This window comes from Branchiostoma floridae, unplaced genomic scaffold, assembly GCF_000003815.2.
Source record: "Branchiostoma floridae strain S238N-H82 unplaced genomic scaffold, Bfl_VNyyK Sc7u5tJ_150, whole genome shotgun sequence".
NCBI classification, from domain to species: Eukaryota; Metazoa; Chordata; class Leptocardii; order Amphioxiformes; family Branchiostomatidae; genus Branchiostoma; species Branchiostoma floridae.
The window spans coordinates 66,127-85,730 of record NW_023365733.1 but is presented as its reverse complement, the minus strand read 5'-3'; the positions used below and the strand labels follow the sequence as shown (position 1 = coordinate 85,730).

The window sequence follows — 19,604 nt, the reverse complement described above, 5'->3', positions numbered from 1 at the left end:
TTGCATCATGCAGACCATCTTCCCAGCCAACATCGCCAGTATTAGCTGTACCCCAAACGTAGCGGGACCTCCTGTGTGGGGAACTGTTTGCCGGTACACCTGTCTGCCAGGGTACGAGATGTCAGGGGGAGACACGCGTACTTGTGAGAATGTCGGTGGAACCGGCGTGTGGGTACCAACTAATGACGTCCAGTGTGTAGGTAAGATATGATTCAGGTAAAAACAATATGCAGTTCAGCAATGTCTCACACCTGTTTTATTTTTTTTTGCATAAATTAGGATACCGAGCAGGAATTATACCCACTTCAACATCTACAAATGTTCTTTATGTGTTTAATGATGACAGAAAGAATATATAACGAAGCAAAACATGATGGGAAACCTATTGAAACCCGTTTGGTCTTCAAGAAGTGAACTAAGTGTAGTAAAAGTGACACTAATGTGGTAGACTGGTATCACATGCCAAGTTGGCAACTACGCTCATGACTTCCCAAATGGTGCTATTTCTGCAACAATCCAACTTGTTTCACTTTTACAACAACAGTCTTGGCTACCTCGCTACTGTCACTTTTACAAGTACAATCACGAAAATACAACACAGCATATTTCCCATTTTGGTACTTTCTTGTCATATTGACCATCTCCGAAGAGAGACTTTTTTCTGAAATCAGACGAAAATTAATTACTTTCTTGTGACCTTAATGTTTTTTTCTTATTCTGCTTTTTTTAGTCTGCTAGAATATCTTCTTACCTGCATTTGTCATTTGTGTGTTTTTGCCATAAGGCCACAGCAAGTAAATTTTATGGATGACATCCTCTGCAGATTGCAAAAATAATGAGATAGGGCGAAAAAAAACAAGATGGGTAAAAAAATCAAGATGGCAAATTTTCAAAATAGACGTTGTAACAAGACTTGAAGTGACAAAATATGGCATCACAGCCAACAAGGCATTCATTCCTGTATTTAAGAAGTGCACCAGTGTAGTTAAAGTGACCCTTGTGTGGTAGACTGGTATCATTAACCATGTTGGCAACTACACTCATGGCTTCCATAGTTGTGCCACTCTTACAACTACCTATCAAGTTTCACTTCTGCAACTACAGTCAATGCTATAAAGTCTCTAGTGTTAATTCTACAGTCAATAATTGGGTTACAACACAATCTTTACCCATTTTCGTCTATCCGGCCTTCCCTGAAGAAGAAAAAAAAAATTCTTGTTTTTTTTTCTGAAATCAGGCGAAAATTATTGAGCGCGCGGATGTCATCCATAAAATTTACTTGCTGTGGCCTAACTTTAAGGATGGCATAACTACAGCAGTCCAATGAGAAAAATTAGTTTAGTGGTTGACACATCTATGCATTTAAATAAGTGCAATACTGTAACAGTAAGACCCAATATGACTGGCCGCGAAAATGATACTGAAACTTTTTTTAATTTGTCATTCGGCCAGAGACCGTTTGCACTGCTATTCTGGCCCCTCAACATGGTACAGTAGCTTGCACAGATGGAAACAAGTACCGCAGCGTCTGCCGTGTGGAGTGTGAGGCAGGATACTTCCCGGAGGACCAGGACAGAATATCCGCGATGTGTCAGGCTAATAGTAACTGGGATGTCGAGTTAACTACATGCAAAGGTAATTTTTACTGCTTTTTTTACGAATTCAGTGTAATGTATTGAGCTATGTCGATGTAGGTTATTCATCCAGGTAATAAGATATGCCAAAAAGTAGTTACTCAAGCAACTGGATATGCTTTTGGAAACGGTCAAACGTTTCAACTGCTATCCCGCAGTTTTCGTCAGTGACACTGAAGAGATCTAGTTTGAGAGGGTCTATATATCCTAGCTGTGAATTGAAATGTAAACTATTTAGTTAAAGAACAGGTTTATTCTAACTATGAATTCATAAAATGAATTTTTGAAAATTGATTCATAGTTAGGATAAACCCGTTCTTCAACAAATCTTTTATATTCAAATTCACAGCTAGGATATATAGACCCTCTCCAACTAGATCTCAATGTCACTGACGAAACCTGCGGGATAGCAGATGAAACAGATGACCGTTTCCAAAACCATATCCAGTTTCTTGAGTAACTACTTTTTGCCGTAATGTATTGAGCTGAGGTATTTTTTTTTTGCCCTCATTAACCTTTGTTGTTAACAAGATACGAAATAACCTATTTGTGGTAAAATTAAATCAAATATCGAATCTTTCACTGATCTTCTCTAGAGGAACGCGCCATTTCAAATTTCTCTTATAGATATACAAGCATGTATGAATTATGGCATGGATATCTGTAACTTATATTCGTCGTGTTTTCCGTAGACATTCTACCACCGATCTTCGTCAGCTGCCCAACAGATATTGTAGCATTTGCTGACAGAAACAGAGAGACAACACACGTTACCTGGGAGGAACCAACCGCCATAGACAAAATCAACATCAATTTAAATGTACCCGCGCATGTTCAGCTAACTGAAGGTAGTCCACCTGGATCCACATTCACTCGCGGACAGCATCTTATCAAGTACACTGCAACAGATGCCTCTACAAACGAAGCATTGTGTTCCTTCAAAATAGACGTACAAGGTAAATGTTTTAAAAAGGCGTTAATCTTCTATTCTAAGACTTTAATTCCTGATGTCTTTGATTCATCTGATATATAACGAATTACTGAAGACATTCTGTATTTTGTTTCAGTTATCACATGCCCTCCAATCAGATACACGATAAAGGCAGAGCTTTCTTGCCCTAGTGGGTACGTGTACGGCTCCACGTGCAGCTTTGGGTGCCAGATAGGCTACCCCGTGGTCGGCCCCACGTCATTTTCCTGTGAGAGAGACTACACCAGCAGTGAACCCGTAGGCTACTGGGACTGGGGTGGCGACGGAACGCAGCCTTTCTGCAAAAGTAATGTACACTTTTTTTATTACAACTACAATGTAATATGGAACCGTATACAAATCGCCACACGATTCAATTGGTGCCTATTGGTGCCTATATACAGTAGAAGCCAATTGATTGCACAACAGAAAATCGCAACTTTTTGTTAATTGCAATGAAATGCCAAAATCCCGTAGTGGAGCGACCACTTCGCTTTGTTGCACCATTCGTAAAATTGCACGAAATGCACTGGTTAATGGGGTGTGCAACTAAGCGGCTTCTACTGTAATATGCACTGTGCACGTGAGTTAATTTGATACGGCTCTATAACAAAAAATATTGGGACTAACGTATGTAAAAGTCAAATACCAAAGAAAAATGTTTAAGTCATTTGTCACCGTTTCAGCACCTACACTGACATTGGTATAAGTCATATCTGACGCATTGCAGATACCAAATACGTAAGTAATGACAAAGAAAGCGGTGGAAGAAAAATTCCCACAACACAACTGTTACAAAAAACTCTTTACGATGATACTTAATATGTGTCTAAAAAGATATAGAAACGATACACTATCTATGCTATGTTTTTATCCCCTATGATAGTCCTGGTGTGGTAATAGCGTGTATGTGATTCCCGACTTTGTTACTTTACTTACTTGCACTTTACTCACTTGTTTACACAGTTGTACCATGTCCTACACTTCGGCCGCCTGACAATGGTGCCCTGGCTTGTGACGGGTGGGCGGAGGGAACGTTCTGCATTATCCAGTGCAATGAGAACTGGGACGTTCCTATTGACGCTCCACCAAGATACGTGTGTGAGACACTGTCTGGAACATGGAATCCTGACGACGACGTTCCCAACTGTGCATGTAAGTAGTGCTGTACACGAAGCGAGCAATGTCAGTAACTGACAATAGCAGCTAAGGAAAAAGTATTTGGTTCTAGTAAGACCTGTACGGTCCAACAAAGATGTTACTTTTCTTCTGGCAGCGCACCATTTATTATATTTGATACATGACATGTGTCTTCTTTCTTTCTTTCTTTCTTCTTCTCCTGTCAAATCTTCAAAGCGCGCTATCTCAGTCGTTCCTGGACCGACTTGAAATGTAACACAGGAGTAGAGTGGACCGATATCCCCAAGCGTTTTTTTTTTCATATCTCCCCCTAAAATGCTTTTATTGAGGCTTTTTTGGTCATTTTTAGACCCAAACTGTATATGTTGGACCCCTGTGCCCTGGTATTGAAAGCAAATTACCTAAAATGTTTCATATGGGCGATTTTGGAACAGTCTATTGCTGCATGAAAAGGAAGATGGCTGAAATATGCTGTATTTGCACTCACGCAACTGTTGGCCTTTCTTGTTTATTTTCTTTTTTCGTAGTGCCCCGAGATCCAGACAGCATGAACCTACCATCAGAGCTGTACTACTACTCAGGAGACTGCAGGGACCCGGAGACTCAAGCACAGATTCAAGCAAACTTTATCGCGATTCTCAACAGCTCCGACTACAGTGACATATGTCGACTATTTGTAGAGTGCGCGGCTGAAAACGTGCAGGTTATCTGCGGTAACGTGACAACGCGTTCCCTTCAGCCATCGTTCCAGCTGCGCGTCACTTTTGACTTAACTGTCAAAGTTAACGCACAAACAGACGACCACACTAGTTACCTTGATGTAGAAGATACCCTTTTCTCAATGGCTTATAAGATTGACGAAGGGGTTAAGGGAGGCAAATTCTCTTTGAATAACGTCACAACCATTGACCTTGAAGTGGAGCCTGAATCTTTCGCCACGTCGAATTGGACCAATCTTGTGTGTGAAACGGGATACCAGCCGAACTATGTCGACTACACGTGCCGTAAGTTTTGCTGGTCAATTAAATACTATTCTATGTAATGCATACTTAGTTCCCGGTCATTTTGACAATTTCTTTTTCAACGTTTATTGTTATGAGCTTTAGGCCAAGTTAATACTATTTCAATGTACATGGATGGCATCCGCGCGCGCATCAATTTAGGGTCTAGCCTTCCCAACGAAAGAAAACGTTTTGAACCATTCTGTAAATAGTATAAAGCATCCGCACAATTGACCTTAGATTGAAAAAAAAATGATATTGGAAAACGTATACTAACGTCATAAATTACAACAGTCAATTCCAAGTATTGTTCAGTATACAATTTTCAAAAAATTGCTATTTTATTGATCAACCTTCCTGATCTATTCCATATCAAATGCAACTCATTTTTATTCGCACATCAATTTTAGGTTCACAGAGGATGTCATCCTTATAATCAAATGTGCATGTACATTAGCCTCCATAGCAGGCGCTCTGAGGCCTTTTATTGGCTTATAATACACTTTTGCTGGCCATTTCTTTTTGTACCTGGTCGCTGATTGCTGGTCTTATGAGGCCGGTAGTCAGCGAAGACCAGCAATCAGCGACCCAGCACAAAAAGAAATTGCCAGCAAAAGTGTATTATGAGCCAAAAAAATGCCTCAGAGAGCCTGCTATGGAGGCTACATGTACATGGCCTTACATTGCTAAGGTTGCGATAGTAGCTTGCCTGCACCTAATATCGTATGGTATAATAAAAAGATCAACGTGCACGTGTAGGCATTCTATATGCCGTATAAGAAATTTGCCAACTTGGAACTATTCCAGAGGGCTGTCCCAAGGGAACTTACCTGGACACAGACAAAGGCACGTGTGAGAAATGTGAAGTTGGACAGTTCCAGGATGAATATGGTCAACTAGCATGCAAGCCCTGCCCACCAGAAACATGGACTGTCAAAAATGGAAGCCAAGCAGTGGATCTCTGTTTGGGTTGGTAGTTTTGCACAGCATAGCGTTGGAAATATATACAGATATACATTTATCTAACGTGATCTATGCATGGCGACAATTGTTTGTGGCTAGTGGCTACTGAAATTCATCAAGAGCGACAAGAATGATGTCCCGTGCTGTTAATATATATCATAGCATTTTAGGCGTTCCTCTCTTTCACAGTTTTACGTCGCATGTTTGAGGTCGAACTTTCCTTATCAGTATAAATGGAAATTCGGTAAAGGTCTGCAAAACCATGAACTAAATTCGGCCTCACCAAGTCAAGAAAAGCTAATAGGGAACCCACAATCATTGAATACTAGACAAGCACCGAAGCATTTCTGCTACTGGCACATCAACAATTTACCTAATTCTACTGCTGCATCATAAAATTACCAGATAGGGCATATTCGAGATTGGCAAAAACCATTTCCTTTCCTTACAAAACGCCAGTCATAAAATATCATTTATAGCTCCTGATACTGTCTACAAACAACTAATATAAAAACAAACACCAAAATATAATAACCTTCTAGACGAAACAAATAATGTACTAAATTTGACCATCCTTTTTTGTAGATAACTGTCAAGCCGGATGGTACTCTGACACTGGAATGGAGCCTTGCGCACAATGTGAAATGGGTCACTATCAGCCTACGACAGGCCAGAGGCAGTGCCAAAGATGTCCTCATGGAAAAACAACGACAACCTTTGGCGCTAAGGCGATGAACGAGTGTGTAGGTAAATATGTATATGAAAAAGATCTATGATACGTTTCAGTAGTGAGCGCTAGCCCCACTGGCTGGTTTACTGCACAATTGAAACACAATTACTGATGAACAATAATATCAATTTCCCGTTCGTTTTAACAGGCATCGACCTGGTCTTGAACGCGTCCAGTCGTGTTCAACTAACAAAAACACATTCTGACCTCCGAGGAATCACTTTGTCCTTTTGGATCCGCCCTCACGTGGACTCGCCACATGGGTCAATTTTTCACCTGAAGAGAGAATCGGACACGCTGTTTGCTGTTGGAAACCCAGGAAGCTTAGAAGTGGCTTTGACAAGGTAAATATCATGAAAACATGTACATCGCACAATGTCGATGGCTTATTCCTAAAATGTTCTATGTAGCTGTCGGTATTTTTTAAATTTTTCATAAAATAATTACCCGTCAGTCTTTATCTGTGACAGGCCCAGAACAAAATACAAGAAGCGAAATATGAGGCATTATTGAGAACTGCAACAAAAGTTTAGTTTTTAGTTTTCTTACGAAGTTTCTTATACACCTTCTCATTTGTTTGAGTACCAAGTATTTACAACGTGAGATGGCATTCTGTTACTGAAAGAAAATGAATACGTTATTTAAGTCTGTATTTAATGTTATACGTCAATAAGATCATTAAAACCTTTCTGTTGTTGTTGCTTACAAAACAGCACAGTGTTGAGGACTGGGATATCCCTAGACGATGGTAAGTGGCACAACCTTGCTGTCACCCTGCGTCATCTGGAAAATGACTGCAAAGTGTACGTCGATGGAGCCGAATCCTGGTCTCGACGATTGCCGAGTAACGCACACACAGTGTTCCCAGTAAATACTGACATCGTCCTAGGTGACGCCGGCGGAGGTAAAGTAAATACGTAAATTTACATTCTAAGTTTTACTTGAAGAGATTTAACATGAACGGTAATTTTCTAAAGGACAATATGGTCATATTATCGATATTTTTTATGAATAATTGTTACAAAACAGTTGACACTGCTACCTTATACTTCCATAAAATACCAAATAACATGAACTCCTTTGATTACTATTTGTAAATGTTCCACCATTCACATATCATTAAAATCTATGTATTAGATTACTATTATGGAAATTATTTTGCAAATCAACGCAGCCAAACCTTGACCTTGATCTGCTTTTCTCCATGACCCGCATACCAAAAGTATCGTTATTCATTTTCATTGACCAGGCACGTGAAGAACAAGGTCTCTATTTTCATCATTGTTCTATATGTCAGCTACTTGTTTGGCTTTCTTTACTCTAAATCATGTTTGACGTAAAACCTTTTTCCAAAGGCTCTTTTGTTGGTGACATCAGCGCTTTAAGTGTGTGGAATGGAGCTCTGCCGGAGTCAACGCTTCTCCAAATGTCACACAGCTGCTCCTATAACGACACAGATGCAGTTTTCACGTGGGCAGATATACTAAGAAGCGTAGGGAGCCGTGAACGACAGAGAGTGCCATCAATATGCGACGGTAAATGCCTCTTTCCTTGTTAGTTAATTCGTTTGTTTGTTTTACACCAACGTGCTTATCACATTAACATGGCATGATATGTTCCCTCCGGTCAGGTAAGAGGTCACTGTGAGGTCACTGCGAAATTCAGGAAGCATCTCTGTCCCAAACGCAAGGACCTCTAGACTGTAAAATTCCTTCCTACACAATACCATCTGTCTTTATAACAAAACATTGACATGTTTAAGTGTTTTTTTTGTTTGTTTATGTACTGTTCATGGCTCACCTGCTGTGGAGTTATCATACAATGTGATTTTACTCATTTCTGTAAGAAAATAACATTCGGTATTCAGAGGTACTTCTAGTCATGGTTAGCTCTGCAATGTTGATTTGACGAATAAAGATTTAAACAATGATTTAACAGTTAGCATGGTGTTAACAATTAACTATTTCTCCTATTAGACTACAACGACTGTGACTCAAACCCCTGCGGAGAACATGCAAATGGCTGCCAGGATAACTTTGGGTCATACAGTTGTGTCTGTGAGGTTGGGTACACCGGTACCCATTGTGAAGTGAACATCAATGACTGTCACGAAGGTTCCTGTAAGAACGGCGGCGAATGCGTGGACGGAGCTGCAAACTACACATGCATTTGTCCCGATGGATTTAGAGGAAGGCTATGTGAAGTTAAAATCGGTGGGATATGGATCTTTACTTTCAAGTGTTGCAGCTATATATTTAAATAAAGTTGACACAGCTGTGTAATTCTGGAAGATTCTCAACTTCATTATCATAAAATAACTAAGATTTTCAATTTTAAACCTAAAAAAAACGAAATCATGCATGCTACACATTGCATATGAGATAGACTAAGGCCAGACAGGAAGCCTGTGGCGTCAAATCCGCCTAATCCCACCGGTACCGAAGTAATTTAAATCTGTTTAATCCTTTTTTTACTTAGATGCTGTTGTTCTCGAGATTTCGTTGGTTTTGGTTTGTTTACTCCGATAATCCAAAGTACTTAGAATTTTGATGAACCATTATGCCTTACCGAATTCATGCCCATAATTCATACAGTCAATGGTGAATGGGGAGAGTGGACAGACTGGACACCTTGCAGTGCTACATGTGGGAACGGCACGCACCAGCGATGGAGACAATGCAACAACCCACCTCCCGAAGAGGACGGCAAGAACTGCACTGGGCGTAACACAGAGAGTGGAAGCTGCAGTTTGAAAGATTGCCCATGTATGAAAATGTATTATTATATAGTTATAAATGAATAGTAGCGATTGCAACAAGGCAGAATTAGCAACTCTATAGACATGGGAGAGATGGTAATCAGAGCTTTTCCTGTATACGTACAAATGTCAATTCTACCGGTAGCTACAAAACCTAACCTCCCCGTCCCATAGACTCACCGGCCGTAGGGACAGCAATGCCATCAACATATTAAGTTTTCCATCTTCGTCTATCTTCGGCCAAGGTTTCTAGCTGGTGTACTGTTGATCTTTATGCTAACTCAAATTGATTTTTTTGTATTATAATACTGTAATAAAATGCTAAGACTTTGATATGTTTTATAAACTTATACTATTTCTCTTTATTCACACATAAATATGTGGTGTCTAAACATTTTATGTCATATGTGGGCAGTTTGACAGAATCTTCTTGTTCATTGTAGCTTGCATGGAGTTGAAACGGTCGTACGGTGTCATAATGGACTGCTATTGGAATGCCACAGAAGACAGGAACTACTGTCAAATCGACTGCACTCCTGGGCTGGAATTTTCGGAAACACCCCATCCGCTGTATACCTGTGGGGCGGAATCGGAATACAAATGGAATCATCAAACAGAAAACAACCCTTTGGCCATACTTCCATCTTGTGCCCGTAAGTATCAGCTGTATTTATCAACTTCATAACAATTGCTTTCATGTATATACTATAAGCCATAACCCTGTGCAATATGTAGGGAGTTGTACATTTAACAGCAAGCTTTGCTTCTTCATACAACATTAGCGCTGCAATATTGTGTTTGAAGAATCGATATTGATTGTAGTAGAGAATTGAATTTCTAGATAAATATTGTCGTCTCTGACAAGAGACACTTTTGATCCTGTAATCAAATTACATGTCTTACAAAATGTCATTGTGTGTTTTGGCCTCCGACAAGTCAATAACAGAGGAATTGTGTTATAAATGCGTCTTCAATTGATCATCGATGTCATGCTACATGTACAACACATCTATCGTGTATCTAATACCAAAGTTCCTTTCAAATTAATCATTCAACAGTTACTAGAGTTCTTCCAAATTATTGATAGAACATCAGAAACCTATGATTCAATATTTGATTCAGACCCATCATAAGTCAGACTGGGTGCACATACGAGGGGCGTGCAATAAGTAATGGTCCTGACCCACTTCCAGTTGTCTGATCTAAATGAAATTTTGTCTGTGTAATAATTCATATCTCTATGGGTTATGTTGCAAAAGACAGCTCTGAACTAATTGTGGTTTCTGATTTACTGGTGTTTGAACTTAGTCAGGTGCGAAATGAACCAGGTGTGAAATGGAACCAGTTGAGTGTCGCGCAGTGATCCGGTTTTTGTATTTGAAAGGACGCACACCAAAGAAGACTTTTGATGAAATAAATGAAACTTATGGTGATGATGCCCCATCATATGACCTTGTAAAACGCTGGCATCCTGAATTCAAACGTGGTTGGAAGTCTGTGGAAACAGCTCCCAGACCTGGTCGTCCCTCTTGTGCCATTGATGAGGCATCAGTTGGAGGACCAACCTGGGGTGTCCTACAAAATCGGTGTCCAGAGCTGCATCAAACGATGGGAGAAATGCATAACTCTGGGTGATTCCTATGAAGAGAAAGACTAATAACTGTGCCAAGTTTCATTAATCTCCTGCTATGGGAAATGGGTCAGGACCATTACTAATTGCACGCCCCTCGTAGAGAAGGGGTTGCACGAGCAACCTCCATGGAGGAGCTCCACAGAGCTGACCTCCATGGAGGTTGCTCGTGCAGACCTCCAGCTCCACCGAGCGAGCTCTATGCGCTATGAATACAAACACTTGGTTCTCGTCACCTTCATGGAATTTTTAGTACTACATGCAGGAGCTTCTCTCGTAGAGGACAAACAACCGGACTGAACTAGCAGCTGTACGCAAAACATGCTGCATGGGCTATGAATGTGAACATTTGGATCACGTCACCCAAAACAAATTGGTCTTAGCGCTCTATAACAGAGGGCTGTTTGAGTAGCGCTCTACGGGTTATGAATGTAAACACTTGGTTCACGAAACCCAAAACAAATTGGTCTAAGGGCTCCATACAGAGATACTGTAAACAACAAACACACAGAGCCGATAGCTGATCGAGCAGCTCCACGGGCTATATGAATGTAAACACTTGGTTCACGTCACCATCAACAAATCGGTGTTTAGGGCTCTATACAGGGATACTGTAAACAACAAACACACGGAGCCGATAGCTGATCAAGCAGCTCCACGGGCTATATGAATGTAAACACTTGGTCCACGTCACCATCAACAAATCGGCGTTTAGGACTCTATACAGGGATACTGTAAACAACAAACACACGGAGCCGATAGCTGATCAAGCAGCTCCACGGGCTATATGAATGTAAACACTTGGTCCAAGCATTCACAGAACAACGAATGGATATCTTTTTTGTACGATAACATTTGAAACAAAAATGCTGGTTTAGTAAGAACTTAAATCGCGTGTACTATTGAATGACCCAAGAAAGTGGGGTATTTTTATTCTTCAGGTGTATGTTGGGTCGCGGAATTAACAGTGAGTTGGAAAAAGTAGTAGGAATTTACCGGCTCACTCCCTTCACGGGGACCCAACCTCTGCTTGGAGAATAGATAGGAGTACTTGTTTGTTTGCCCAATGAGCTTTTATCAAGCTCCTTGGTTTGCCATTGTAAAGAATGCGAAAACTTCTCATATGCCGGTAGGACCAGCGGGGAAAAGTGACCTTTAGGCTGGTCACACTTTAATCCACCAACATCTGCTTGGAAAGTTATACGCCAGTCAGCCAGCTGCTTCCGGCGTCAGTGTCCTGGCGTGGTAAGGTCGCGCTCCGGGGCGATTTCGGATTAGCACGGAGGTGCGAACTTTCAGCTTTCCTGGCGAGAGCCAACAAACCGCTTCATTCAATGAATGGGTTGTTTTGATTTCTTCTCAGACACCAAGAACTTTCTTTGAGATTAGGATTATGGAATTCATACGAGCTCTACTAATCGTAAATATATCGTGTGCATTTCGCAAACCTCTTTTGAATTCAAATCCGTGTGTTGTTTGGTAATGAATCGTTTAAAATAACTATAAATTCGTACATATAACCTCCTTGATTAAACTCTTATGAAAGCCGTTATATTCTTATAAAAACAGGCACTCCTGGCTTTGGAGATCTCCTCATAACAGGTTTAAATTCATATCTTTATGAAGCCATATGTGTTTTGTTTTTTTCGTAGTGGACCAACAGATCTCTACAAACTTGTCACAGGGCTGAAGTAAACCAAGGAGGTTAAACCTCCTTGAGTAAACCAATAACAGCTATTAGCATGAAGGTGCAAAGTTTCCTCATTCTTTACAATGGCAAACAAACAAGTATCTATTCTCCTAGCAGAGGTTGGGTCCCCACGTGAAGGGAGCGAACCGATAAATTCCGACTACTTTTCCCAACTCACCATTCTGTGACCAAAAATCCGCTTGAAGAAAAAAATATTCACTTTCTTGGGTAATTCAATGGTACGTTAGGTAATGGGTATTGATTTTTCCGCATGATTTGTAACCTCCTTGTTTATATTCATAGTGCGTAGAGGTGCTCGGTCAGCCGATTTGTTGATGGTAACGTGAACCAAGTGTTTACATTCGAATATAGCCCGTGGAGCTGCTCGATCAGCTATCGGCTCCGTGTGTATGTTGTTTACAGTAACCCTGTATAGAGCCCTAAACACCGATTTGTTGATGGTAACGTGAACCAATTGTTTACATTCGAATATAGCCCGTGGAGCTGCTCGATCAGCTATCGGCTCCGTGTGTATGTTGTTTACAGTATCCCTGTATAGAGCCCTAAACACCGATTTGTTGATGGTGACGTGAACCAAGTGTTTACATTCATATAGCCCGTGGAGCTGCTTGATCAGCTATCGGCTCCGTGTGTTTGTTGTTTACAGTACCCCTGTATAGAGCCCTAAACGCCGATTTGTTGATGGGGACGTGAACCAAGTGTTTACATTCATATAGCCCGTGGAGCTGCTTGATCAGCTATCGGCTCCGTGTGTTTGTTGTTTACAGTATCTCTGTATGGAGCCCTAAACACCGATTTGTTGATGTTGACGTGAACCAAGTGTTTACATTCATAGTGCGCAGAGCGCTGCTTGTTCAGCTATCGGCTCTGTGCTTGTTGTTTACAATATCTCCGTATAGAGCCCCAATACCGATTTGTTTTGGTTAACGTGAACCAAATATTTACATTCATAGTTCGCATTTGTTGAAGGTGCTAGTTCAGCCCGTCCCCGTTTGTTTTTCTTCTACGAGAGAAGCTTCTCCATGGATTAAAAAAAATCATGAAGATGACGAGAACTAAGTGTTTGCATTCGTTAGTGCGTAGAGTCCGTTTCGTGGAGCTGGAGGGCTGTACGAGCAACCTCCATGGAGGTGCTCTGTAGAGCTCCTCCATGGAGGTTGCTCGTGCAGCCCCTATTGCCCTCGTACCCTGTATAAGAAAACACACAGATAGATAAACCATCAATGTGTTTTTAAAATGATAATGCAAAAGACACCTGTCTATTATCATTGCAAAATGAATACAGATGGCCAAATTCCTTCAAAGCTGTCCCTTGACTACGAGCTCAAATACCCGGATTTGTACTGCCAATCGCCCGAAGACAGTCTAGGTGTTGTAGAGGCTATCAGAGACATCGGATCTCTGAATGTTCAAGACATAGACTGTGTCAAAAGAACGACCTGCAATGTGACGTTGGAGGTATGGATATTCGGGTTCTCGGTCCTTCTAGTTGATGTACGTTGACAAAGCAATGTTTTATATTTTGTATAATGATAATAACAATGAAAAGAATGATGATAATAATAATGTATCGATGGACCCATGAACTGCACACCATATCCTGTTTAAACCTAGACAAAATACTGTCGTCCAAAATTCTTCAAATCAACTAACAATACTTTCTATATCCTACTCTATACGGACAAACGTAAATAAATGAATGTGAAGAAAATGAAAATAATACTAAAGAATTCATTATGATGCATGTTTTACTATTGGCAAGCTGGTGTCTGACATATATCATAGGGGATCACTAATGTTTGTCGTACGTGATAAATCGTGTTAAAAAAAGGAGAGAACGAATGGATTGGTGAATACGATGATCGTAATTATTTTGTTCACCTTTTCATAGGTCCATCACTGCGATACTTTGGCCAAAAACAAATCACCCGCGTCTCTTAGCATAACGCTCTGGGGAGAAATAAACGGCACGCTCAACTCCGAAGTCGTCGCAGTGAATGGAAATATAACCGACGAAGGTAATTTTCCCTTCCACATTCGAGTGCTTCTGAATTGGACAAAGCATTGTTAGGAAATGTTTTGTGTGTGTGTGTGATGTGTGTGATGTGTGTGCTGTGTATGTGTGGGGGGGTGGGGGTGGGGGGTGGGGATTGGTTGAGTGTGTGTGTGTGTGTTTGATGCATGGGTGAGTATTTGTGTGTGTGTTTATGTGTGTTATGTGTATTTTTTGTGTGTGTTTGTGTGTATGTGTGTGTGTGTGTTTGTCTTTAATGTTTGTGTGTGCGCGCGCGTTTGTCTATGTATGTGTGTTTGTGTGTCTTTGTGTGTGTGTGTCTTTGTGTGTGTAAGCGCGCGCGCGCATGTGTGTGTCTATGTATGTGTGTGTGTGGGTGTGTAAAATACTGTCCTAAGAGGCATAGCAGTCAGCTTATAGTCGTTTCAATAGGCCCGCGTGTCCATGGTCGTTATATTGCTGACAATATACTGATCACGATGTTGTATACAGGGCATGAAGCAGTCAACAGCCTGTCGAGGACTATCATAGATCTCGTCTCTGCAGCAGAAGTTATAAAAAACAAATCGAAATTCGATAACTTCGCTGTGATCATTGATGGTCAGAGTTTTGCAGTGGACGCCAACGGAAGTGAGCCCATGCTCATTGCGGAATGCCAACCAGGCATGGTGGCGCAGAAAATGGTCTGCGGTAAGGTATTTTACAAAATTCCTATAATTCAAAAGTAATGAAGAAGATATTACAATTTTCATCATTTTCGAGCAGATACAGCATATTTCACTCCACCTCGGTTTCATACGAATAAGGGCTGTTTTAAAATCACCTTTCTGCAAAAATGGAATATTCCAAAAGAGCATATACCGCAGAAAACTATGATTGTTTGGCAAAATGGAGCTTTCCTGATTCGTCCCCATGCAAAAATCTACTGTTCCACAAGCACACCAGTATAGGCCATTTCAAAGTCACTTCAAATATGTTGACCCTGTCTTAATTTTTTTTCAGAAAGGTCCCTAAGTTTGTAAATATAAAATAAAATCAACAAAAAATCCATAAATGCCCAAAAAAGAAGATATTCTGGGGTCAGTTTGCCTCTGGCAAGATGTTGTCCTATACTGTGCTTTTGTTAAAGATGATTTAGTTTGTAACATGTCACAATTATATTTTTAGTGTACTGCGCACCAGGCAGCTACTACCGAAACAGGATGTGCATCAAGTGCCCTAAAGGGTCCTTCCAAGAACTCGAGGGGCAGATGTCCTGTATCTCCTGCCCTGAAGGTTTCACAACCGCGGGATTAGGGTCCAACAATCACTCCAACTGCTATGGTAGGCGGGTTGTTATTGGTTTTGTGGTGTCTGTCTGTCTGTCGTTCTAGATCTCTGCCCTCTCTGTTTGTGTTATTTTTTGTCCAGATATCACTTAAAAAGTCAGCATCAGCTAAAAATGGATTTTGATGATATATGACATATCTTTTCGAAGAAAAGTATCATGGTCAAGTTTGGACCCCTGGACCTTCGATCTTCTCGGCTTTGTCTTAAACTTACTACGGTCTGCATATCCTGGTGGCAATAAATGTTCACGTAACGCAAAAGTAGCAACGCAAAAGTAGTGTAGGTTTGGACCCTTCAGCAGCTTCCTCGGGAACCAGCTTGCTTACCTTTAAGGAGGATGATTGAGCAAAGGATAGGCGGATTTGGGCGATATTTAGCTTGCAGGTACTATCAAATTAAAACTTAATCTATTAATAGATTAAAAGCCGATTTGCACTGTTTATGAGGAAAGAATTTATAAATATACAATCTTTAATACATGTATGTAACGTGTTTAATTTATGTATTGTTATGACTAGATATCAATTGTTTAAATAATGGTTTAATTCACATAAATAATGTAAAAGTACCATGGTGTTCTAAAATGAATTTTTCATATTTCATATGTGTAACATATTAAAACATATTTCATATTAAAACATATTTCATATTTGTAAGTGAGCGGTGCACTTAAACGGGCATGGGTTGATGTAAATGCGAATGGCATTTACACAATTCAATTCATATGACGTTATTCATCAATGGATTTTTATTTCTAACCTTTGATTTAATTTTCATTTACTCCTTTCTTTTGCTAAATTGAATGTAACGAGAAGAACTATTCCTCGAAGATGTTCGGTCCTCTCTTAATGCAAATTGGTATAGATATTTTAAAGGTTACTTATTTCACACCCGCCTACATTTTTATGTCCCTCGGGCACCTTCCTCAAAGCTTCTTATTGGAGTTTTGCTTTATGCCCCTATATGTACTTGCACCTGATGTAGGTAACGCTTGTGTGCGTGCTAAATGAAAATCAACAATTATTGTTCAGTGTAATAAGACATTGTTTACTCTCGTATCGTACAATACTTTATGGTTGTGAGCTCTGTCATAGGTTGAAAGTAATTTCTACCACATAACAATAGCTAATTGATGTTTACCCCTTTACTCTAATAGTTGCACCGGAGATTCCGACGGAAGAAGCTGTCGTCACGATAACACAGGGGCTAACGACAATGATCTCGGCGTCTTTGGATCCAAACAACTCTGGGGCACCCACAGGTTTTTTTTTTATTATAAGACAATTATCTAATTGTTTTTCTTAAACCTGTAAACAAGTGCTTCAATAGCACTTTCGTCGTTTTCTACAAAAGGACAAATCAAGGATTATAGATAAAGTAAGATGTGCAATGGGGTCTCTACACTTATGTGACTAGTTATGTCATATGTTGGGAGCAAACTAAAGGAATGACAATACCTAGGTGACCCCAGAGAAATCGGAGGTATCTTGTGTTTTTTTTTTACTTAAGCACTTCTTGTTTGCCTAACGTTAGCATGAACGTATCTCGTTCTAACCAAATGCATTTTTTTTTTACTAATTAGACGGGATGTATATTGCCATTGCTGTTGTGATTACCATCGTGCTGTTGGTCATTATTGGCATTGGGGTCGGAGTATTCGTGTACAGGCGAAAGAGGTAGGATTTCTACCGTAGCATTTAGCAATTACAATCATATTTCTGAAATGTTCTTCTGACTCTCTTTCTTTCTGTGGAGTGTTGTGAATAATGAAATAGATTTAATATAAAATTGATGACAGTTCCTATAAGGAGTAAATGTCGCAATTTCTGTTGTATTTTCTCGGTAGGAAATTTGCGTTCATTTCTAGTTCTATATAAATTTTAGTTCTCTTCGTGTGGTGTTCAAACGTCAATCTGACCAGGGTCACTTCGTGTATACAGTAGAAAAGAGAAATGAGTACCTTTTATATCTCGTCTCATTTGCTACTTCCTTGACCTGCAGATTGCATCACATCTTGATTTAGGTTTCATTTGTTTTATTAAAACTTTTCAATGGTTTATGGAAGTAATCAAATTCTTATTATTGGATATAGCTATTAGCTTTTATAATAATAATAATGATAATAATATGACATACTAAAATATTCTAACATGATTATGCTATTTTGGAATATATGGATATATAGTATACTATAGCGGTATTCTTTATTTTTTTATAAATGATTTTTACTAGTTCTCCTCGCTACCTGCTGTAAGAGCTAGGTCTGTGTAAGCTACTTTAGGTCGATGTATGAGAATTATAAGCGATCTTCATTCTCTAGGACTGATCGGCCTGATCCACAATCTACGAAGGACCAACTACTTCAGCACACCAAAAGCCCAACCCATCAACCTGATGACGATGGCTTCGTTATGCAACCGTTACAAGGATAGCAAGCGGTGTAAAAGGCGTACACGCAAAGACTAAGATGTAGAAAAGAGATTAGTATGATTCTATATCTGTACGGCATTGATTGTATTGCTAAGTACATTTCTATTTCAACTGTAGTTTGCAACCTTAAGCATAATTTCTGTGGAACATCTACGAAGAACACATATGAGGACTTTTATTTTCAGTAGAGAGTTGATAACAACAACTACGGTATCATTTTTACAAATGGAAAGCCGTCTTTTATAGTGTTTCATTGCAGCAAAGTGACTGTAATGATGCAATTATAACATTTACCTAATATCATTTCGCATTAGACACGATTACAAGTGTATGGAATAGACCTCGAATTTCTTAAATTCTTGCTTTGCAGTACTTTCGGATATGTTTTGTTTTCACGTGAAAACGTGTTCAAGTTAGAAATGAACACAAAGGATTAACATAGCCAATAACTAAAAGTAGGGTACAAAACTCGACAATAGTAGTTACATTGGCATTTCTTGTAATGTGTTTGGATTCTACTGCGGTGAATAACCCAACAGTGCTCAATTCGAAAACGTGTTAATGTCTTCTTTAGTCATGTTGTATAAGGCTTTTCTCTACTATTGAAAACTTCACCTGTAGTCTTAACAGAAATATAGTCAAATATGCTGGGATATTAATTTTTAAGAAAGTCAAAGAACAGTTCCAATTTAATGGCCAGATAACGCTTGGGCTCTTGAAAAGACTTGTAACACTAATGCTGTTCTAGATCTGAATAACGCTATATGTTTTATTAACTACTGATGTACATAACTTTACATTACGAATAGAGTGTACAGACTTTTGTCGATTGAATATATAAACTTGAGATGAAGCAAAACATATAACATGACAAAAACAATCAATAGCTACATGATTTTGTAGGACAACTACAATAAGGAAAAGAAACAAAAAATGCTATAGTTTTAAATATATATATATATATATATATATATATATATATATATATATATATATATGATTGACATTAAAATAGCCTCAGCGTCAAGCATTTTCCAAAAAAATAAAACAGTAGCTTACTTTGCACCGCAAAAACAACGTTTCTTGGTAGTTTTATTTTCAAAACACATGTGCAAGTACAAGTTGTCAAATATGATGATACTTTAAGTGAGGAATAACTCCAACTGCACATGCATCTGCTGGAAATACTAAAGAGCAATCACATTTCAATTTGAAAGCTGTCCCTTTTCTCCTTCAAAGTGACATTGTAATACTGTAGTAGTGTCACAAAGGAAACTGTTCATATTTGTAAATT

The 19,604-nt window shown here is 39.5% G+C and overlaps 1 protein-coding gene across 1 annotated transcript; it reads left to right on the top strand.

Moving 5' to 3' along the window:
• On the top strand, positions 1-18,346 carry LOC118407937 (sushi, von Willebrand factor type A, EGF and pentraxin domain-containing protein 1-like). Its single transcript, XM_035808513.1, has 19 exons — positions 1-200; positions 1,453-1,635; positions 2,327-2,590; positions 2,702-2,911; positions 3,571-3,759; positions 4,272-4,748; positions 5,553-5,714; positions 6,294-6,455; positions 6,587-6,782; positions 7,152-7,342; positions 8,415-8,558; positions 9,033-9,203; positions 9,640-9,849; positions 13,823-13,995; positions 14,429-14,555; positions 15,044-15,241; positions 15,719-15,874; positions 17,037-17,141; positions 18,201-18,346. The coding sequence occupies exons 1-19, from the start codon at positions 8-10 to the stop codon at positions 18,344-18,346; spliced, it is 3,657 nt and encodes a 1,218-aa protein (XP_035664406.1). The 5' UTR covers positions 1-7.
• The last annotated feature ends 1,258 nt before the right edge of the window (positions 18,347-19,604 follow it).

Bases quoted from the DNA above. Each gene is read 5' to 3' on its own strand.
- LOC118407937 (XM_035808513.1), top strand. From the start codon at position 8: ATGCAGACCATCTTCCCAGCCAACATCGCCAGTATTAGCTGTACCCCA. The intron at 2,591-2,701 runs GTAAATGTTTTA...ATTTTGTTTCAG, and splicing joins CTTCAAAATAGACGTACAAG to TTATCACATGCCCTCCAATC. The intron at 15,242-15,718 runs GTAAGGTATTTT...TTATATTTTTAG, and splicing joins GGCGCAGAAAATGGTCTGCG to TGTACTGCGCACCAGGCAGC.